Source organism: Oncorhynchus gorbuscha, linkage group LG05, assembly GCF_021184085.1.
Source record: "Oncorhynchus gorbuscha isolate QuinsamMale2020 ecotype Even-year linkage group LG05, OgorEven_v1.0, whole genome shotgun sequence".
NCBI classification, from domain to species: Eukaryota; Metazoa; Chordata; class Actinopteri; order Salmoniformes; family Salmonidae; genus Oncorhynchus; species Oncorhynchus gorbuscha.
This window is the reverse complement of record NC_060177.1, coordinates 73,127,077-73,149,613: the sequence shown is the minus strand read 5'-3', so window position 1 is coordinate 73,149,613 and position 22,537 is coordinate 73,127,077. Positions and strand designations below refer to the sequence as shown.

General features: G+C 46.1%; 1 protein-coding gene across 14 annotated transcripts in view; it reads right to left on the bottom strand.

Moving 5' to 3' along the window:
• Positions 1-22,537, bottom strand: part of LOC124036470 (armadillo repeat protein deleted in velo-cardio-facial syndrome homolog) — a 355,671-nt gene that overhangs the window by 77,819 nt on the left and 255,315 nt on the right. For 11 of the 14 annotated variants that reach the window (XM_046351093.1, XM_046351092.1, XM_046351097.1 and 8 more), the window contains 3 exons: positions 21,315-21,473; positions 18,947-19,105; positions 14,713-15,386 (listed from right to left, as the gene is read on the bottom strand). In XM_046351093.1, the coding sequence (XP_046207049.1) occupies positions 14,713-15,386; positions 18,947-19,105; positions 21,315-21,473 (992 nt within the window). Of the gene's footprint in view, positions 1-14,712; positions 15,387-18,946; positions 19,106-20,923; positions 20,945-21,314; positions 21,474-22,537 lie in introns of all 14 variants that reach the window. The other 3 variants (XM_046351101.1, XM_046351105.1, XM_046351099.1) reach the window with 2 other exon arrangements.

Below are 22,537 nucleotides of genomic sequence, written 5' to 3'. Positions count from 1 at the left end.
TTTTAAGCTAAATGTTCTGATCTGATGCTTAATGGTTGTATAAATTTGGGATCTATCGCATACCACATCTGTCCCAGACTATGTTTATAATATTTATTTCTCACACAGAATAGGTCAACTTTTGTACTATCGGGGATGGTAGATTGACATAGGCTAGTTCTTTTGTTGTTTGTTTGGCTTAATCTTGTTGGCTGACGGAAAGTAAATATGGAATGTTTTTCCAATATCTACAATATGCAGCTTGGACTTGGATAAGGATGCGCACAGTTGCATCTCCGATGTGTCTGTCTTCACTTCTAGCCTGTGAGAAAGACCCGCGTGACAGAGAGCCATGTGAGTTCGAGGTGCTTTGGAGCATGCAGCCAGGCGAAGGGAATTATAATGATTATTTTCAGCCCATGGGCACAACGGTCACTGGCCACAAAAGGCATGGATTTTTTTAGTGGGCATTACGGCCCCAGAATGGTGAAGCCGCCAGGAAATTCACGGCATTATGAAGTGATTGTCAAATTGTGAATGAGGGACTGATGAAGTGTGTACAGCCTGCGCAAAAAAAACAAAGCAGAGCTCATTCCTTTCATGCAACTTTTTTCAAATCATCATTAGAGTGTATTGGAACTCAGAGTGATCCAGTTTGTCCTGAAACAAAGAGTAGTAGATACAGCTCCTACAGAGCTGGAACTGTTCATTTACTTCTCCAGACAAAAAGGGCTCCATTGCAAAACTCATCTGGGACTAAATTCGTTAGCTTGATTTCTAGCAGCTTAGCTAGCAACTGGTTAGCGGCTCTGTCAAGCAGGCGTCAACCTGTCTGTTAAGTGCGATTCCGAAACAAGAAATAACAGTCCTAGCTGTTAGAAGCTAACCGTGCCACGGAATCCAGGTAAAAACAAGTTCAGTAATTATTTCTCTTTTTTTGTCAAAAACAACAAACCAAGCATTTCCAGCATTTCCACACTCCCTGTGGCCAGGAGAGGAGAGGCAGCAGTAGAGAGAGAACCCAACCATGCCCACAGGGAGGTTTTTGACCCAACACTGCCTCACCAAAGACTATCCTAATGCCCTGCCTATCCTGGCTGCCTCCCTGGGACTGGGCCCAGGTTAGCTTAGTGCCAGAGCCATTAAGGGAGATGTATTCCATTTATATATACAGTATGACGGTACTAAGCAGTTAGCTCTCCTGCGGTGAAGTGGGTCCCGAGGTAGGCCTACACATCCCAGATGAGAGCCCCTCTATTCCACACGATCCCCTCCAGTCTCTCCCCTGTCTCCAGGCCCCTCCAGTAACCTTCCTCCCTACCCCTTGTTGGTCTGTGATCAACACAAGGCTCTTTGCTCATCAATTCTCAAGGAGGACTCATTGAAGGGAGGAAAAAAATGGAACTCTTCATTTCCATCCCAGAGTGGTGGAGGAGGAGGCGATCTCACGACTGACAGATCATTAGGGTTCTGAAGAATACTGTAGCCATGTTTCCCAACCCTGGTGCTCCAGTATCCCCAACAGTACGCATGTTTATTGTAATCCTGGTGCTCCAGTACCCCCAACAGTACGCATGTTTATTGTAATCCTGGTGCTCCAGTACCCCCAACAGTACGCATGTTTATTGTAATCCTGGTGCTCCAGTACCCCCAACAGTACGCATGTTTATTGTAATCCTGGTGCTCCAGTACCACCAACAGTACACGTTTATTGTAACCCTGGTGCTCCAGTACCACCAACAGTACACATGTTTATTGTAACCCTGGTGCTCCAGTACCACCAACAGTACACATGTTTATTGTAACCCTGGTGCTCCAGTACCACCAACAGTACACATGTTTATTGTAACCCTGGTGCTCCAGTATCCCCAACAGTACACGTGTTTATTGTAACCCTGGTGCTCCAGTATCCCCAACAGTACACATGTTTATTGTAACCCTGGTGCTCCAGTACCACCAACAGTGCACATGTTTATTGTAACCCTGGTGCCCCAGTACCACCAACAGTGCACATGTTTATTGTAACCCTGGTGCTCCAGTACCACCAACAGTACACATGTTTATTGTAATCCTGGTGTTCCAGTATCCCCAACATTACACATGTTTATTGTAACCCTGGTGCTCCAGTATCCCCAACAGTACACCTGTTTATTGTAACCCTGGTGCTCCAGTATCCCCAACAGTACCTTCTCCGCTGTGCAATCTGGTTTCCGAGCCGGTCACGGGTGCACCTCAGCCACGCTCAAGGTACTAAACGATATCATAACCGCCATTGATAAAAGACCTTGCCAAGGCTTTCGACTCTTTCAATCACCCTATTCTTATCGGCAGACTCAGTAGCCTCGGTTTTTCTGATGACTGCCTTGCCTGGTTCACCAACTACTTTGCAGACAGAGTTCAGTGTGTCAAATCGGAGGGCATGCTGTCCGGTCCTCTGGCAGTCTCTATGGGGGTGCCACAGGGTTCAATTCTCGGGCCGACTCTTTTCTCTGTATATATCAATGATGTTGCTCTTGCTGCGGGCGATTCCCTGATCCACCTCTACGCAGACGACACCATTCTGTATACTTCCGGCCCGTCCTTGGACACTGTGCTATCTAACCTCCAAACAAGCTTCAATGCCATACAACACTCCTTCCGTGGCCTCCAACTGCTATTAAACGCTAGTAAAAGCAAATGCATGCTTTTCAACCGTTCGCTGCCTGCACCCGCACGCCCGACTAGCATCACCACCCTGGATGGTTCCGACCTAGAATATGTGGACATCTATAAGTACCTAGGTGTCTGGCAGACTGTAAGCTCTCCTTCCAGACTCATATCAAACATCTCCAATCTAAAATCAAATCTAGAGTTGGCTTTCTATTCCTCAACAAAGCCTCCTTCACTCACGCCGCCAAACTTACCCTAGTAAAACTGACTATCCTACCGATCCTAGACTTCGGCGATGTCATCTACAAAATGGCCTCCAATACTCTACTCAGCAAACTGGATGCAGTTTATCACAGTGCCATCCGTTTTGTTACTAAAGCACCTTATACCACCCACCACTGCGACCTGTATGCTCTAGTCGGCTGGCCCTCGCTACATATTCGTCGCCAGACCCACTGGCTCCAGGTCATCTACAAGTCCATGCTAGGTAAAGCTCCGCCTTATCTCAGTTCACTGGTCACGATGGCAACACGCACCCGTAGCACGCGCTCCAGCAGGTGTATCTCACTGATCATCCCTAAAGACAACACCTCATTTGCCCGCCTTTCGTTCCAGTTCTCTGCTGCCTGTGACTTGAACGAATTGCAAAAATTGCTGAAGTTGGAGACTTATCTCCCTCACCAATTTCAAACATCTGCTATCTGAGCAGCTAACCGATCGCTGCAGCTGTACATAGTCTATCGGTAAATAGCCCACCCAATTTTACCTACCTCTTCCCCATACTGTTTATATTTATTTACTTTTCTGCTCTTTTGCACACCAATATCTCTACCTGTACATGACCATCTGATCATTTATCACTCCAGTGTTAATCTGCAAAATTGTAATTATTCGCCTACACATGTTTATTGTAACCCTGGTGCTCCAGTACCCCCAACAGTACACATGTTTATTGTAACCCTGGTGCTCCAGTATCACCAACAGTACACGTGTTTCTTGTAACCCTGGTGCTCCAGTATCACCAACAGTACACATGTTTATTGTAACCCTGGTGCTCCAGTACCCCCAACAGTACACATGTTTATTGTAACCCTGGTGCTCCAGTATCACCAACAGTACACATGTTTATTGTAACCCTGGTGCTCCAGTATCACCAACAGTACACATGTTTATTGTAACCCTGGTGCTCCAGTACCACCAACAGTACACATGTTTATTGTAACCCTGGTGCTACAGTACCCCCAACAGTACACATGTTTATTGTAACCCTGGTGCTCCAGTACCCCCAACAGTACACATGTTTATTGTAACCCTGGTGCTCCAGTACCACCAACAGTACACATGTTTATTGTAACCCTGGTGCTCCAGTATCCCCAACAGTACACATGTTTATTGTAACCCTGGTGCTCCAGTATCACCAACAGTACACATGTTTATTGTAACCCTGGTGCTCCAGTACCCCCAACAGTACACATGTTTATTGTAACCCTGGTGCTCCAGTATCCCCAACAGTACACATGTTTATTGTAACCCTGGTGCTCCAGTACCACCAACAGTACACATGTTTATTGTAACCCTGGTGCTCCAGTACCACCAACAGTACACATGTTTATTGTAATCCTGGTGCTCCAGTACCACCAACAGCACACATGTTTTAAGTATGTGTACTGTTGGGGGTACTGGAGGACCAGGGCAGGGAAATACTGCTGTAGCCAGGTATATCTAGATATTGAGGGGGTTAACATGACTTGCTTTGTTATCCATAGGTATTCATGGTGTTTTGAGAAACAAAAGATACATCCTAATGATTTGACTTGTTCCACACACTTAAGGGTAAGATAGTAACAGACCGAGGAAAATAACCATTGTCACACAAAGTCACCATAATGGAACTATCCCAAGGGGGTTCCCTGTGTTTGGGGTAGGAACGATACTATGATACTAAGTTTTATTCCGCTAGCTCTGTCTCTCCTCTCCACTCTGATGTCTTTTCATCAGGAAAACAGGAGAGCCAGAGACAGGAAATGGGACAGGGGAATCTAATTAGTGGTGCACACGATGCGCCACCCACTGTAGCCTCCCCTCCACCCACCACCCAGAGAGGCTTGTTTATCATACTTCCATAACTGGCCAGTCATCTATGATGTACTGTGCAACAAAATGGGGCGACAGCCCTAACTGAGTGCTGGTGGTTATGGAGCTAGCTCCAGCATTTACTTGAATTTTAATGATTTTTATGTTAATTATATCCTTTAAATTTCTCCCGGCTGCCCTAGTGCACGTTGCGAGGGGAGAATCTCATCATGGTATTGCTGTGTCTGGGGCACATTACTTTGTGGGTTTAAATGAGGCCCTCGGTAGCATATCAGCTTTTATGGCAACACGTTTTACATTTTACCGCCAGTGAAATCAATACATGATGAACTGGGAGAAAAAGCTCCTACCCAAGCAGCAATGTAACTAGACACTAAATCCTTATATATTCAGTAGGCCGGGGTTGAGCTGATATTAAAGATAAAGTAAACCAACACCACAGGGAAGACTAGACCTGGGTCTGGAGAGGCAAGCAGCTAAACACAAGACCTGGGTCTGGAGAGACAAGCAGCTAAACACAAGACCTGGGCCTGGAGAGACAAGCAGCTAAACACAAGACCTGGGTCTGGAGAGACAAGCAGCTAAACACAAGGCCAGGGTCTGGAGAGACAAGCAGCTAAACACAAGACCTGGGTCTGGAGAGGCAAGCAGCTAAACACAAGACCTGGGTCTGGAGAGGCAAGCAGCTAAACACAAGACCTGGGTCTGGAGAGACAAGCAGCTAAACACAAGACCTGGGCCTGGAGAGACAAGCAGCTAAACACAAGACCTGGGTCTGGAGAGACAAGCAGCTAAACACAAGACCTGGGTCTGGAGAGACAAGCAGCTAAACACAAGACCTGGGTCTGGAGAGACAAGCAGCTAAACACAAGACCTGGGTCTGGAGAGACAAGCAGCTAAACACAAGACCTGGGCCTGGAGAGACAAGCAGCTAAACACAAGACCTGGGTCTGGAGAGACAAGCAGCTAAACACAAGGCCAGGGTCTGGAGAGACAAGCAGCTAAACACAAGACCTGGGTCTGGAGAGGCAAGCAGCTAAACACAAGACCTGGGTCTGGAGAGGCAAGCAGCTAAACACAAGACCAGGGTCTGGAGAGACAAGCAGCTAAACACAAGACCAGATGCTAACAGAAATAGAAGATGACGAGCCAAATCAACACTGCTGTGAATAAACCTCAGAAACAGAGAGTTATAGAGGGCATTACCAAATGATGTCTTCATTGCTATCAGATACATGCGCATACATCAACCGTCACACTCTTACACACACTGAGAATCAGTGTAGATACACCTGATGCCGGGGTTGGTAAACGGGGTGCGGGCTGAGTGATGGGAATGTCAGCATTTGCATTTAAATTGGCACCATTGTGTTGATATAGGTGGGGTTTAATCACAGGATGTGAAAGGCCCTTGCCGCCTCAAAGCTACAGCTACCGCCGGCACCGCCGGCAGGCATAATGCTCACAGGATGATTACAGAAGCAGCTCACATTCATGTTAATGGAGCTGCTAAAGTGAGTGAGTGCGAAAGAGAGAGAAAGGAGAGAGAGTGTGTAGGAGTGACAGCCAGCACAGTGAAAAGGCTTCAGGGACATCCGTCTTTTTCTTTCCCTGTCATCTTCTGTCAATTATGTAGATCAAATCTCTATTCCTGTGGTCTCTGACCCTCTCCAATCCCTAAGGAGAAAAACCTCAAAGGATTAGCAGTGGAGACATAATGTGTCCATCTCTGTTTGGAGGAACATTTCCACATGATTATGAGCTCAGTGACTATCCACTATACACACAACAGATTGGTCATGTTCAGTAAGTGATTTCTGATTCACAAGAGGCATGGCTACAAAAAATGTAAAAACATGTTCCTGTTGTATTTTAACTGCTTATGCTGCCATTATCTGTTTGTTTCTTACTTCAATGACATGTGGGGAAGAAGAAAAACACTGTTCAGAACTTCAGTTTCCCCATCATTAGGCAACTTCTTGTGACAAACTTCTAGACAGAAGAAAGATATCGGTCTCATGCTAAAAGCTATGCACTTCTAGTCTTGTCCGGCTCTCAGCGGAGTACTGGTCTCTCTCTCTCTCTCTCTCTCTCTCTCTCTCTCTCGCTCTCATGTGACATGTCCCCTCTCCATTAAGGTAGATGGGGAGGAGGGGCCCAGAAGCCCCTGGAGGCCTGCTGATGGTGACCCCTGGAGGCCACATGGCAGTTGGAGGTGGGCAGGCAGTTGCAGCATGGCCCCGGTAACACCAGGGAGAGATGAGCGATTTGAGATTGGCTCCAGACATCGCCATTGTCTGGCAGAGTTCAAAAGCAGCTATTAATCATGCTGACAATCACACACACACATATATACACACACACACACACACACACACACACACACACACACACACACACACACACACACACACACACACACACACACACACACACACACACACACACACACACACACACACACACACACACACACACACACACAAATATACACACACACATTGAGCCACACAAATTCTCACTCACACACACATATAGAAGCACACATGTACACACAAAGGATGAAAGAAAGAGAGAGTGGGTGGAAACACACTAACACACACACACCAAGTGAGAGGGGGGACAGAACACCAACATACTGTACAATTCAATTTGGACACACACACACCTAACTAAAGATTACAAGTTTGGGTGGCCCAGTTCGTCCCTCCTACCCTGTAATAGATGACTAGAACTCCACCATGTTGATCTAATGTATGGACGACGATATCGCAGGAAACCATTTTTGCGCTAAACATCTTAATTTTTATTTTCCTTTTAATTGACGGTTCCCACAGCGACTAGAAGATAAACTGTAATTAAAGTGCTTTAATTCACACTTTCATTACAGCAACATCGATATTGTATTATGTTCTCGGAGACATACTAATGAGTGTGTGTGAGAGAGAGCGAGAGAGAGAGAGAGAGAGAGAGAGAGAGAGAGAGAGAGAGAGAGAGAGAGAGAGAGAGAGAGAGAGAGAGAGAGAGAGACATCAAAAATCTCTCTTTCTGACAGAAACACACGTTCAACAGCCATTTGCATGAAAATGGAAATCAAAAGCTCTCTTCCCCTTCAGACCTTCTCTGTAGGAATCAGTCAATGAGAAAATACATCTGTTTTTAAATGTACACACACACAGTTGTTTCTCACCCATGCTGGAAGAACAAGACATGTATTCTTAATTTGCCTAATCTTGAGCAAACTATTATTGTCATGTATCAGACTATGCCTGTACTGTAGCCATGCATAGAACTAATCCTCCTTGTGCATCCCCTACAGAGGAAAGAACCTGTGTCTTCTGCAGCGAGGACGACACACATGGCTGGCTACACTCAATCGACAACTCTCACAGCTAGAATGCTACTCGCCCCCCTGCTCGAGTCTTAATCCTGGCTACATATACTTCACCTGGTAACACTTGTCGAGACATGACTTTAACATTAATCTGATTAACTAACTATTATCTAATTAACTAACTATGTTTAATTGTTACTTTGCACACAAACCGCCGCCCACTTTGAGTAAGAAATCTTGAATGTCTTTATGTGAAATGCCTGGGATCACGGTGGATCTCTCGGTGAACAGGGCCGCCTTGGAAAGGGGGTTGGGCCTTTTCGCGGCATGCTTGTAAGGCTCTGATTGTCCAAAATGGTTCCAACAAATCTTCTACTGTTGTTGTTCTTTGTAGATATCCGGTGACATGTAGTGTAGTCCTGAACAGACATATGGCGAACAGACAAGATGGCGTAGCAGTAACTCGTCCTGTCGTATCGTCTCTCTGTAAATATCGTCTCTTTTTCGTTTTAGATATTTTAGATATTTTTTCTTCGCATATCTTTAAAAACATTTTGCTAAACCTAAGCTTCCAAATACTCTTCTGCAACCCGCCAATGTAGCTACTTTTCCTAAAGTAGTTATATTTACTTCGAAACCGAAACCGGAACCCTTCAACTGAAGCTAGCCAGCTATGCTAGCGGTCTTCAGCTAACCTTTAGCTCGGAAAGCTCTCGCCTGTTCGAACAACGCGACGCTAACCAGAGCATAACGGACCTATTTAATTTTTTACCCCCAGATTCCCACCACAAACGGAACATTCTTCAGCTGGATCTTCACAACTAGCTATCGAGCTAAACAGCAACCCTGGTTGATTACTCCTGGCTAGCGTTTCCACCCACGTAGCTTGAAGCTAGCCCGCCAGCCAGAGCTACCATTTAAGTCATACTCCTGGGCTTCTATACCCGGATCCACGACCGGTCTATCGATGTCACCGCATGAAGAGGAATAAACAGACTCACCCCATCGCAACGTCCTCCAAAGGCTAACTCTCTAGCCCTCGCTATCTCCTTGCTTGCTAACTCGGCATGCTAACTGCTAGCTTGTTTAGCTGGTTTAGCCCAGGTCCGCTAACTACTACCTTGTTTACCCCGGCCTGCTAATCTGTTAGCTTGTTAGCACAGGCCTGCTAACCGTCTGCATCGCCGCGTCCCAAAAACGCAGTGGCCCATATGTACTTTCTATCTCTTCCCGATTAAAAAAAAAATTGTTTATACCTTCCGGAAACCTGCCTCACCCAATGTGATACGGAATCGCTATTATCTTTATTTTTAGAACACACTCAAGAACCTCCAGAAGCTAACCAGCTAGCTAGCTACAAGCTATTTAGCTACCAGCTAGCCTGCTACAAGCTATTTAGCTACCAGCTAGCTAGCTACAAGCTATTTAGCTACCAGCTAGCTAGCTACAAGCTATTTAGCTACCAGCTAGCTAGCTACAAGCTACTTAGTCATTGTTAGTTTTCTTAACCTGGATAACACTCGCCAGCCCAGCCCCCCTGCCCCATCCACCGCTGCCCCTGGACTCTGATCACTTGGCTACATAGCTGATGCACGCTGGACTGTCCATTAATCACGGTACTCCATTCTGCTTGTTTGTTTTATCTGTCGGCCCCGTTGCCTAGTCAATGCCATTTTACCTGCTGTTGTTATGCTAGCTGATTAGCTGTTGTCTCACCCACTGTTTTAGCTAGCTTTCCCAATTCAACACCTGTGATTACTGTATGCCTCGCTGTATGTCTCTCTCAAATGTCTATATGCCTTGTATACTGTTGCTCAGGTTAGTTATCATTGTTTTAGTTCACTATGGAGCCCCTAGTCCCACTCCTCATACCCCTGATACCTCCTTTGTCCCATCTCCAACATATGCGGTGACCTCACCCATTACAACCAGCATGTCCAGAGATAAAACCTCTCTCATCATCACCCAGTGCCTGGGCTTACCTCCGCCATACCCACAACCCACCATACCCCTGTCTGCGCATTATGCCCTGAATATATTCTACCATGCCCAGAAACCTGCTCCACTAATTCTCTGTCCCCAACGCTCTAGGCGACCAGTTTTGATAGCCCTTAGCCGCACCCTCATACTACTCCTTCTCTGTTCCGCGGGTGATGTGGAGATAAACCCAGGCCCTGCATGTCCCCAGGCACCCTCATTTGTTGACTTCTGTGATCGACAAAGCCTTGGTTTCATGCATGTCAACATCAGAAGCCTCCTCCCTAAGTTTGTTTTACTCACTGCTTTAACACACTCTGCTAACCCTGATGTCCTTGCCGTGTCTGAATCCTGGCTCAGGAAGGCCACCAAAAATTCAGAGATTTCCATACCCAACTATAACATCTTCCGTCAAGATAGAACTGCTAAAGGGGGAGGAGTTGCAGTCTACTGCAGAGATAGCCTGCAAAGTAATGTCATACTTTCCAGGTCCATACCCAAACAGTTCGAACTACTAATTCTGAAAATTACTCTCTCCAGAAATAAGTCTCTCACTGTTGCCGCCTGCTACCGACCCCCCTCAGCTCCCAGCTGTGCCCTGGACACCATTTGTGAATTGATTGCCCCCCATCTAGCTTCAGAGTTTGTTCTGCTAGGTGACCTAAACTGGGATATGCTTAACACCCCGGCAGTCCTACAATCTAAGCTAGATGCCTTCAATCTCACACAAATCATCAAAGAACCCACCAGGTACAACCCTAACTCTGTAAGCAAGGGCACCCTCATAGACGTCATCCTGACCAACTGGCCCTCCAAGTACACCTCCGCTGTCTTCAACCAGGATCTCAGCGACCACTGCCTCATTGCCTGTATCCGCTACGGTGCCGCAGTCAAACGACCACCCCTCATCACTGTCAAACGCTCCCTAAAACACTTCTCCCTTACCTCACCTCGCTCATCAACTCATCCCTGACCGCTGGCTACGTCCCTTCCGTCTTCAAGAGAGCGAGAGTTGCACCCCTTCTGAAAAAACCTACACTCGATCCCTCCAATGTCAACAACTACAGACCAGTATCCCTTCTTTCTTTTCTCTCCAAAACTCTTGAACGTGCCGTCCTTGGCCAGCTCTCCCGCTATCTCTCTCAGAATGACCTTCTTGATCCAAATCAGTCAGGTTTCAAGACTAGTCATTTAACTGAGACTGCTCTCCTCTGTATCACGGAAGCGCTCCGCACCGCTAAAGCTAACTCTCTCTCCTCTGCTCTCATCCTTCTAGACCTATCGGCTGCCTTCGATACTGTGAACCATCAGATCCTCCTCTCCACCCTCTCCGAGTTGGGCATCTCCGGCGCGGCCCACGCTTGGATTGCGTCCTACCTGACAGGTCGCTCCTACCAGGTGACACCACTGGTGTCCCCCAGGGCTCTGTTCTAGGCCCTCTCCTATTCTCGCTATACACCAAGTCACTTGGCTCTGTCATAACCTCACATGGTCTCTCCTATCATTGCTGTGCAGACGACACACAATTAATCTTCTCCTTTCCCCCTTCTGATGACCAGGTGGCGAATCGCATCTCTGCATGTCTGGCAGACATATCAGTGTGGATGACGGATCACCACCTCAAGCTGAACCTCGGCAAGACGGAGCTGCTCTTCCTCCCGGGGAAGGACTGCCCGTTCCATGATCTCGCCATCACGGTTGAAAACTCCATTGTGTCCTCCTCCCAGAGCGCTAAGAACCTTGGCGTGATCCTGGACAACACCCTGTCGCTCTCAACTAACTTCAAGGCGGTGGCCCGTTCCTGTAGGTTCATGCTCTACAACATCCGCAGAGTATGACCCTGCCTCACACAGGAAGCGGCGCAGGTCCTAATCCAGGCACTTGTCATCTCCCGTCTGGATTACTGCAACTCGCTGTTGGCTGGGCTCCCTGCCTGTGCCATTAAACCCCTACAACTCATCCAGAACGCCGCAGCCCGTCTGGTGTTCAACCTTCCCAAGTTCTCTCACGTCACCCCGCTCCTCCGCTCTCTCCACTGGCTTCCAGTTGAAGCTCGCATCCGCTACAAGACCATGGTGCTTGCCTACGGAGCTGTGAGGGGAACAGCACCTCAGTACCTCCAGGCTCTGATCAGGCCCTACACCCAAACAAGGGCACTGCGTTCATCCACCTCTGGCCTGCTCGCCTCCCTACCACTGAGGAAGTACAGTTCCCGCTCAGCCCAGTCAAAACTGTTCCCTGCTCTGGCCCCCCAATGGTGGAACAAACTCCCTCACGACGCCAGGACAGCGGAGTCAATCACCACCTTCCAGAGACACCTGAAACCCCACCTCTTTAAGGAATACCTAGGATAGGATAAAGTAATCCTTCTCACCCCCCCTTAAAAGATTTAGATGCACTATTGTAAAGTGGCTGTTCCACTGGATGTCATAAGGTGAATGCACCAATTTGTAAGTCGCTCTGGATAAGAGCGTCTGCTAAATGACTTAAATGTAAATGTAAATCACAGTGCCATTCGTTTTGTCACTAAAGCACCTTATACTACCCACCACTGCGATTTGTATGCTCTAGTCGGCTGGCCCTCGCTACATATTCGTCGCCAGACCCACTGGCTTCAGGTCATCTACAAGGCCATGCTAGGCAAAGCTCCGCCTTATCTCAGCTCACTGGTCACGATGGCAACACCCATCCGTAGCATGCGCTCCAGCAGGTGTATCTCATTGATCATCCCTAAAGCTAACACCTCATTTGGCCGCCTTTCGTTCCAGTACTCTGCTGCCTGTGACTGGAACGAATTGCAAAAATCGCTGAAGTTGGAGACTTTTATCTCCCTCACCAACTTCAAACATCAGCTAGCTGAGCAGCTAACCGATCGCTGCAGCTGTACATAATCTATTGGTAAATAGCACACCCATTTTCACCTACCTCATCCCCACAGTTTTTATTTATTTACTTTTCTGCTCTTTTGCACACCAATATCTCTACCTGTACATGATCATCTGATCATTTATCACTCCAGTGTTAATCTGCAATATTGTAATTATTCGCCTACCTCCTCATGCCGTTTGCACACATTGTATATAGACTCCCCTTTTTTCTCTGTGTTATTGACTTGTTAATTGTTTACTCCATGTGTAACTCTGTGTTGTCTGTTCACACTGCTATGCTTTATCTTGGCCAGGTCGCAGTTGCAAATGAGAACCTGTTCTCAACTAGCCTACCTGGTTAAATAAATGTGAAATAAAAAATAAAAAAACTACAGAGTTGATTTTCCTTACATTCACTCTTGAAGATGCTTCTTTGAAGATAGGCTAGCCAGCCGTGTCGATGGTTCCCCAGTTCGTTAATGAGAGTAGCATTATACAATGGTTTTAGCAGAGTAACAGAATGGTCCTACTTAAATTAGCTTTCAAAGATACTTTACTTAGAACAGCTAACCAGCTGTACCAGTGATTGTCCGGGAGGGGAGTTTATCATCTCCACCTCGTGTTGAGATTCAAATTCAAACTTTTAAACGTGGAGCTGCAGCTTCACGTCTTCCTGCTCAAATGTGTTTTTTCTTAACCCATCATTTATACAGTTTGCTCAAACGGGGAGGTTCCGGCAGGCTGGCATGCTCCCTGACCTCACTCCGGGTGGTAACTACTCAATGTGCAAAGTTTATGGGAAAAAATATATCTTATAGCTTCTCAAATTTACATCCCTCTCTTAACAAAAACACTTTCATAATTTTTCATATTTGATGCACAACGCATAGTATATGTAGTGCATATGTAGTGGGTCTACTATCCAAGTTACAGTATTTCCTTTATACATTTTTTATTGACATCATTTTTAATATTTTTTATGATATTATTGTTCTATAGATTGCCTCTGACTATTCCCCACGTTCTGTGTTATTGTTCCAGTATTCGCTTTTGAACGTGTTAGAGTTTTAGCGGGGAAAAGTCTGTTGAAAGTAAGTACATTCCTTTGGTGAATCTTGAGAGCGCAGATCTAAATCTTCTTGATTTACAACAGTGCATGAGTTGTTAACCCCCACTGGTGAAAGGGGGTCTGATTGAAGTTATTCGTTGCAAACCTGATCTGACCTATTTGGATTCCCGTGGACAGTCATGACACACTTTATTTTAAGGGTACCTAATAAACCATTTATAATGAATTTATAAATTGTGTGTTCACCATTTATTAATCATTACACCCACATTTATAAATGTTAGTAGGTATTTATTCACACATTTATATTTCCTTAAACATCCTGTGTTGTGTGATTATTCTTCGACCAGGTACTGCTGGAAAGTCTACCAATAGCATGCCCATCTTTTTGTGAGAAATTACACTGATCACTCAAAATAAATGTTTTGAAAGTATCTATAATGTATAAATAGCGCTCACTTTAGATCAGGGACTGCAAAAAGAAAACTAATAATAAGTAAATGGTAAATGTGGGAGTAATGATTAACAGATGGTGAACACACAATTCATTAATATCTTATAAATGGTTAAAGTTTTACTCAACATTTAAGTAACAAGGAAGACCTGTTTTCAAGGTTTTTTCAGACACCCTAAACCAAAACAAAACCAGTCCAATCCTATCTTCCACTCACAGAACAAAGGTCATCTATACATTTTCAGACAACTAAAAACAGACAGCATTCTGTCACGTCTCTCGTTCTCACCTGATGCGTGGCCCGTCGCGGAGCGGCTCTCTCATGGTTCTGCCGCGGTTGGTGCCTGGCAGCGTGCCTTGGCGCCGGCTAGCAGTGGAGTAGTCAGGCTCCAGGTCATAGGGCTCCTCCTCCTCGGGGCCCAGGCTGCGGCGGTCGTCCTCCAGTCCGTAGGGCTCTGGCTGGAAGCGTTCTGGCTGCGACCGGTTCAGGTCCACACTGCTGCTGCCCATGGGGACCTGGGGCTGGGCCACGTGGCCGTAGTCATCCTTCCGGATGGGTAGGGTCCCGTAGCTGTTCTCTGGCCGATAGCTGTTAGCCATAGCGTAGGGGTAGCGGGGTGGTCGGAAGTTGACTCCGCGGGACAGGCTGCCGTAGTTGTCCGTTGCATCTCCAATGCCGTAACCGTCATGGAGGCCGTAGTGGCGCCCACCGTACTGACTCCCACCAGCGTCGGGGGGGAGTGCGTCGCTGTAGGAGTCGTTATAGTTGTTGTAGGAGCGTGTGAGTGTGGAGGTGGCCTGCGGCGTGGTGATGTAGCGCTCGCCATTCTTCAGGTAGCGCCGGTCGATGGAGTCTGTGTAGCTGCCCAGCGGGGACGAGCCCTCAGGCAGAGGCAGGCCGTCGGGGCCCAGGGGCACCTGGCGAACCGTCCGTGTGGTCACCGTCTTCACCATCTTAGTCACCTAGAGGAGGAGAAGAGGTCACAAAGACAGAGATAACAACTGATTACCTAATCCCCATTACATTAGTAGTTCATCCGTTACTACCCAATCCTGGAAGTCTGTGTAGTGTGTATGGGCCACACCATGAGCAACAGTTGATGAGAACAATGTTGAAGCATTCTGATCAACTGGACAGGACTGTACTGAACAGTATGTTGAGGTGTCCCACCAGACAGAGACCACATATTAATCTCATCCCCAGACGGCTCTGTCTATAGGGCAACAACTGAGCCTGGGGACGAGGTTATCCACAGTGAGAGACAGGTGGTTAGGACTGAGACACAGCGTGGACACAGCACACCGATGGAGCCTGTTGAATCACATGGACTGGAAAGTGGGATGCCGATGCCACACAGTGAGAGAGAGGCTGAGGAATGAGATGAGGGTTGTTTCTTTAAAGAGTGACCTCTGAAGTTGTTAGTATCACACTGATCAGACCGCAGGCATTGTCAACAACAGGTCAAAGTCATGCATTGGGAAACTCAGTGACAAGAAAAGGTTGTACCATTGCCTTTAATTCATTTCTATTAGAAAGAATTGAGGCTAGGTTGTGTTGGAAGTAAGGTTGAGTTTCTGCAACATGTTCCACTAATAGTTCCAAGAGCATCTGTTCAGTGCAGTAGTAGGACAACAGCCTTACTGTTCAGTGCAGTAGTAGGACAACAGCCTTACTGTTCAGTGCAGTAGTAGGACAACAGCCTTACTGTTCAGTGTAGTAGTAGGACAACAGCCTTACTGTTCAGTGTAGTAGTAGGACAACAGCCTTACTGTTCAGTGCAGTAGTAGGACAACAGCCTTACTGTTCAGTGCAGTAGTAGGACAACAGCCTTACTGTTCAGTGTAGTAGTAGGACAACAGCCTTACTGTTCAGTGCAGTAGTAGGACAACAGCCTTACTGTTCAGTGTAGTAGTAGGACAACAGCCTTACTGTTCAGTGCAGTAGTAGGACAACAGCCTTACTGTTCAGTGTAGTAGTAGCACAACAGTCTTACTGTTCAGTGTAGTAGTAGGACAACAGCCTTACTGTTCAGTGTAGTAGTAGGACAACAGCCTTACTGTTCAGTGTAGTAGTAGGACAACAGCCTTACTGTTCAGTGCAGTAGTAGGACAACAGCCTTACTGTTCAGTGTAGTAGTAGGACAACAGCCTTACTGTTCAGTGCAGTAGTAGGACAACAGCCTTGGATGCAGAGCGCAGAAGCTTGACTTCGACTTAAGGTGCATGGTCAGAATCTGCAGCCCAAATGGCACCTATACAGTACACTACTTTTTGACAAGTGCCCATAGGGCTTTGGTAGTACACTACCAAGGGAATAAGTTTGGGACGAATTAAGAATTAAGAATCATAACTGGTAACTGTAACGGTCTTATAGTAAACTGTATATATATATATATATATATATATGTCTATACACCTTGTCCTTAACAAATCACACTCCTACTTGTCTGAGAGTGCTGAAACTGTCTGGCAGTCAGGGAGGGCTAGCAGCATCTCACCTCCTCCTAAGGTTCAGCACCGATACAGAAACAAATTTGCTGCCCAGTGAATTCTGCAGTGCCGATAATTGGCTATTTTGTCCGCGGCTATAAATTAATCTTCAAAATTAATGAGGATGATGAAAATGAATCGTCATTGGAGGGGGCCCTATGTCTGACTCTGATACAATTCGTGTTGTGCCTGACAAGATGCACAGAGATGGTTCATTCCCACTCAACTGGCAGACAAGTACTTCACTGAAACAAGCTTTTTCACATGAACACAGAAAGAGACAGGTTTCTGATTAGTTACATTTTGTGATCCAACCACTTTGCTGAACTCATAATTATAATATACCAGGTTTATAGTCATATTTATATACAGAATTGTATCAACGGCATGAAATAATAACAAGGAACCTCAATAAAGTTAAAGAGGAATCAGGGAACAAAATGTAAATGATAAATGCTAAACATTCACACTCATTAAAAATGTCATCTTCATCCCATTTTCACAAAGACTTTAGTTTGTTCACACACTGTCCGTTTTTCGAACTGTGAGTTATTTTAAATTCTAACGGACAGAAAACTGTCGACTTTAACTCGTCAAGGTTCATTTCTTCTTCGTGAACCATTTTCACCTACCTCATCCCCATACTGTTTTTATTTATTTACTTTTCTGCTCTTTTGCACACCAATATCTCTACCTGTACATGACCATCTGATCATTTATCACTCCAGTGTTAATCTGCAAAATTGTAATTATTTGCCTACCTCCTCATGCCTTTTGCACACATTGTATATAGACTCCCCCTTTTTTTCTACTGTGTTATTGACTTGTTAATTGTTTACTCCATGTGTAACTCTGTGTTGTCTGCTCACACTGCTATGCTTTATCTTGGCCAGATCACAGTTGCAAATGAAAACTTGTTCTCAACTAGCCTACCTGGTTAAATAAAGGTGAAATAAAAATAAATAAATAAAATAAAAATGTCGGTGCATCCATAACATCTAAAGCTCACCCTTCTTTTGTTACTTCACACTACACTGGCATAGCCGCTCCCCCTTCGCTTTGCATGTAACTCACACAATCATCCCTTTCATGTTCAAAATAAAGCCTTTTTCTGGTTCTTAACTTAATGAAACAGCTTGAGCACAAGGCCACCACTGGCCTTGAAATGACAGGCTGGCTTCTCTTCTGAGCTGGGGTCTTTTATTGCCATTCATTTCAATGGAGGTGGTGATGGTAATAGAGTACAGACCTGGGTAGGACTAGGTCTCTTCACTTAAAACGACCTCATGCCTGCTACACTGTGCTGAAGTGTCGAAATGATCTCTAAGATCTGGGGTTGAGGATCACTACTCTAAACTACACAGCAGTGTTCTTCAATCCTGGTTATGGTGCTAATCCACCACAAGCTGAACATCTGCAGTGGCCCAAACTCCTTCCATCTTGAACAAGGCCTTGTTTCAAGTCAGCCAGGGAGAGAAGCCTAGACATACACTTCATGCTTGTACTAACATGACTTCTAAAGAGCATTCGCTGGTACAGCACGAAAAAACGCAAGACAGGTTTCAAACAGAACTCTGATCTGTTGGAAGATCACAACACGCTAAACAAGCACTACTGGGACTGGGGATGGTGCTTCAGAGAGCGCCCAACTAGATCACTGTAAACAGGCTAAAAGAGAATCTCTAAATGCTGGTGTGTGTTTCGAGGCCATGTGGCGAAGGCAGCGTGCTACCTTGCCGTAATGAAAGGTGCCTGCAGTCAAACTGGGGCATATGTTTACCAACTGTTAGGCTGTTAAAAGGGGAGGAGAAAGGGAGGGCAGGAGTCACTTTCAGTCTTTATAGTGCTTTAACACTTTCACAATCTCTGCCACATTCAACTTCTATAGACAGACCAGAGCTCAAACTGACACACCAGCTGGGGGTTAGTGTAAGCATTTAGGGAGGTTTAGGGTCAGGGAGGTGCAAGTGGGAGGGGTTGGGGATTCACTTCAAGCCACAAACCAGACGTTTGGGTGCCTTTGTTTTCTTTACTGGGTCTGTCTCTGATGGGGAGGGGGTGGGAGAAGGGGTGGGCACCGGGGTGCTGGGTTTGGACTGCGGGGTGATGGGACCTCCTGGCACCACCAGGGTCTCTGTGACGGTCACTGGCAGGTACCTGCGACGGGTGATGGTTTTGATCACCTTGGTCACCTATGGGAAAGTGTTGAGGGCTGAGGTGGTCAATCAGTAGTACTGGGCATCACAGTTGTTTGAAAATACATGATTCAATAACATAGGAATAAAAGATCACAAAAAACGACAGGGTAAAATCGCATATCAAATTGTTTTGCATTTTGTATCAGAGTGGCTTTTGTTCTTTCCCTTCACACCTTTCTCCCTGTTGTGTTTAATTTGTTTATATGGCCTGCCTTAACATTAACTCCCATCCACAGGATGGAATGCCACTGCTTTTGATCGTTTTATTTATCTATTTTAAAGAACAGTGGTAGCGTTTCACCCAACATCCACCATTCAGCCAGAGTGCAGCTGGAGAATGTCCAAAGAAAAGCACAGTGTGTTGGGAGGGAGATGGAGGATGGACGTGGTGGAGCCACTTTCCTGTGTGTGTGTGTGTGTGTGTGTGTGTGTGTGTGTGTGTGTGTGTGTGTGTGTGTGTGTGTGTGTGTGTGTGTGTGTGTGTGTGTGTGTGTGTGTGTGTGTGTGTGTGTGTGTGTGTGTGTGTGTGTGTGTGTGTGTGTGTGTGTGTGTGTGTGTGTGTGTGTGTGTGTGTGTGTGTGTTGGAGCTCCTTCCCTTCTCACCAGTTAGCTAGTTCCACATACCAGCCAGCACACTGACTCACTCTACAGCTGGAGCGGGTAGAAAGTTAGGCTTTAGTTAGCCTTTAAACATCACTTAATTCACAGGCCTTGTTATGGTCTGTTTGTTTAGGTGTGGTGGCTGGCTACTGATACTGCTGCCTATACTGCTGCTTGCCTTGTGTGCAAATGTGTTTATCATAAAAAAACATGCATTTCCAAAAGCAGAGTGATGTGAAATCCTAGTGTTTCATCTTGCTGTGCTTGGAGGGGATACTCAAAAGGCATTCAAGGAAATGCAGTGTGTAGCTAGCTGCAGCATCCTGTTGAAAGGAAGCCAATAATACATCAATTGAAAAGATGAGAGAGATGTGAAGATGAGTCTGGAAACATCACGTGTGCAGACTTCAATCACAAGCTGCCTTGCCAATACATTTGCCACAATTATAAAGCAACAGTCAAAACAGTCTCTTCCAAGGCTTACATCCAGATGAATCCGTTTCTTCCCTTCAAAATAACTTCCAAAAAGCATCCTCTGTCTCGTCCCTGTGGAATTAAGTGTCCTCAAAAACAGTGACTCTCGTTCCCCAAGACCTAGCCCTTAACTATGTTTCATTAGCTGTGTGTGTGTGTGAGTGAGTGTGTCCAATCCCCTACAGTAAATAGGATAGCAACACACACACAGTGAAACAGAGAGATTAGCTGGTCTGTTTAATTACAAACTCTGTAGTGTCTCTAGTGTGCCAGCAGCTCTAACCTTGGTCCCTCCGTAGGGTCCCTCCCAAGGGAACCAGACTGTCAGAACAGAACACATTTCTGCTTCACTGGAGATGTGGGGCGAGTCCCAAGCTGCGTCCCAAATGGCATCCAACTCCTCATATAGTGCACTACTTTTGTCCAGAGCTCTGGGCTATAGTACACTATATAGGGAACAGGGTGCCATTCGGGACGTAACCACACTGCACTGAGACAGTGTCTGGAGAGGTAGTGTGCATAGCGTGGAGCAGGGCTGACTGAAGGGGGAAAGCTGTGAGCTGTGTTTAGGAAGGCCAGTAACGGTAGGAGTACTGGAGCTGTGCAGAGTTGGGGTGGCTAGCTGTGATGCTGTAAGAGTGACAGACTGTGACAGGGTTGAGGGAGTGGCTGACATGGCATACACAGAATGGTGACGTGAGTTGATAGTAAAGTGATGGGGGGGGGGTTCCAACTCACCTTCAGGTTAGTTGACATATCCTTATATAGAAACAACAAAACACAAGAGGACAGTCAAGAAAAAAGAACCTGCAACACACAATACTGTAGGAGCTGATACAGCATGAGCACCAAGAAATAAGACAACATCTGGGTTAGGGAAAAGAATAGAAAACACATCTCGCTAAAAGATTACGGGCCTTACAGATCTTCACTTTTGGCCTTACAGACCTTAACTTTTGTGATAACAGAGTTATCATAAAACAGCCATCATGCTGTTTTACTGCAGAAACCTGCTACATATACTTCACAGGGTTGCACCCACCCCAAACAATTGGTCACATTAAAGTTGAAATCTAGTGTGTGAGACTACCTAATGTGATCTGTGTGTCAACTTGGCTTCCTTCAGTACCTTGGTTTCTGTGCGTCGTGTGGTGCCGTCGTCGGAGGTGACAACGGACACATGGGAGGTGGGCGTGCCAGGGTCCTCCTCGATGGTGACCGTCTCCTCCACCATCTCCTGGGGCTCCTGCATCATGGCCAGAGACGTCTGGTTACTGGGGCTCTGCTCCTAGAGAGAGACAAGGAGAGATGGTTAAGGATTGTAGGAGAGGACACCAAAACCTTTTCTTTAAGGAGATCGGTGTGCTGACCACCTTACGCATGCTTTATTATTTGACAGCATAGTCTGAAATGAGGTTGGGAGATACACATAGAGGGACAGATAGATGAGAAGGGCTGAGACTGGATATGTAACCCCGTCACCAGGGGTACACCCTACTGTATGTGGTCTGCAGCTGAACTTACACACACCCTACAAGGTCTGAGGCTGCACTCCATACGCAGTTACAATATTCTCATCATCATACCACCCTGCATCCCACTGCTGGCTTGCTTCTGAAGATAAGCAGTGTTGGTCCTTGTCAGTCCCTGGATGGGAGACCAGATGCTCCTAGAAGTGGTGTTGGAGGGCCAGTAGGAGGCACTCTTTCCTCTGGTTTAAAAAAATATCTCAATTCCCCAGGGCAGTGATTTGGGACATTACCCTCTGTAGGGTGCTGTCTTTTGGTTGGGATGTTAAACGGGTGTTCTGACTCTCTGTGGTCACTAAAGATTTCATGGCACTTTTCGTAAGAGTAGGGATGTTAACCCCGGTGTCCTGGCTAAATTCCTAGTCTGGCCCTCAAACCATCATGGCCACCTAATCATCCCCTGTAACTATTTCCCAGGTCTTTGCTGTAAATGATAATGTGTTTGTTCTCAGTCAACTTACCTGGTAAAATAAGTGTTAAATAAAAAATCTAACTATCAGAATATGATGTGGCAGAGTGATCTATTTGGTCAGAAGTGGCCATAACACAGAGGTAGTCGAGGCCTGACAGTTAAGGCAGAGGCTCTCTCAAGGATACTAAAGCCAAGATGGCTATCAGGCATATTGTATTTTATTCATATTTCAGTCAGCCATTTATTTATGAATAGTGTGTTTGTGGGCTGAAGATGGTGCTTTACCTAACCATCTGTGTTTGTGTGTGTGCGTGCACTGTAGGAAACATACAGTACTACATGGAACTCTATTCCACCACAGGTAACTCAAGCAAACAGTAAAATCAGGTTAAAAAACAGATGAAACTATAA